This window comes from Phytophthora parasitica (assembly GCF_000247585.1).
Source record: "Phytophthora parasitica INRA-310 unplaced genomic scaffold supercont2.10, whole genome shotgun sequence".
NCBI classification, from domain to species: Eukaryota; Oomycota; class Peronosporomycetes; order Peronosporales; family Peronosporaceae; genus Phytophthora; species Phytophthora nicotianae.
In genome coordinates, this window is record NW_008648996.1 from 1,628,477 (window position 1) to 1,629,452 (window position 976).

Consider the following 976-nt stretch of genomic DNA (forward strand, 5'->3'; position numbering starts at 1 on the left):
AGTGTACGAAATCGACACGTCAGCAACATTTTTGCAGATCATCTCCGTTCGACGGCTGAACAAGCCCGCATGTGAACTGCTCATCATCATGCTCACCCCAGCACGGCAAATGTCCTCACAAAGCTCAATACCAATTGCCTTGAAAACACGCGTACGGAGCGCTACATGGGCCACAACATTGCCCACTCCTGCACCGATATCCAGGAACAAATCGTGTTCGTCAATGGAGCCAATCTCGTCCAACAGAGAATTGATTCCATCCGGCATCAACTCCCCTGCATTGCGATGCGGTTCATTCTGGTCATTCATCACAAGCTGCATTGGTACGTTTGCAATAATGGCTGCCACCTCATCTGCAACACTTGACGGCAGAGATGACGATTCTTGAACTAAAGCTTCATCGCCCGCTCTCAGCGGCTTCACGTCACAACTTTCAGCTCGGGCACAACCGCTCTCAGAAGTCGCACCAATAACTTCAGATCCGTCTGTAGCTGTTGCGGCGGTTTCTTCGTGACGTGCAGAGGGCTCAGCTTCCACTGCTAAGTCGCAGATCAAAATTTCAGGGCTGGGAACGTCGCAAGGTGATGGGGCCGCACGAAGCTGTCGTATCACTTCAGGACGCCGGCCTCTCGGTCTGTGAACTGCCGTAAAAAAAACTTCTGGGATAGCCCCAGGTTTGCTTGAGGGACCGCAGTCGCTTCTTCAGAGCGCTGGCTGGGTGGCCACTGCGCCGCATGCGCTGCGCAATGTCGCTCCATGAGATTCGCGACCCGCCGCCGGAAGAGGTTAGTGCAAGCTGAACCAACTCCTTGTCGTCTTCGAAAGTGAACGCTGTGCGCATCGTGCGCCAAAATGATGAGTGGCCACAGAGTGTAGAACGCATTTGTCTTCAGCTCACTATTGCAATTGATGGGTGCGAATAGGTGATAGTAAGGACGCAAGGGACGAATCCCGCGCATACCTGTGCAGCATCGGT

General features: G+C 53.4%; 1 protein-coding gene across 1 annotated transcript; it reads right to left on the reverse strand.

Moving 5' to 3' along the window:
- Positions 1–19: 19 nt before the first annotated feature.
- PPTG_07026 (hypothetical protein) lies at positions 20–841 on the reverse strand (the record flags this gene model as incomplete). Its single annotated transcript, XM_008901082.1, has 3 exons — positions 20–55; positions 97–536; positions 658–841. 3 exons carry the CDS (start codon positions 839–841, stop codon positions 20–22), a joined length of 660 nt encoding a protein of 219 aa, XP_008899330.1.
- Between the last annotated feature and the right edge of the window lie 135 nt (positions 842–976).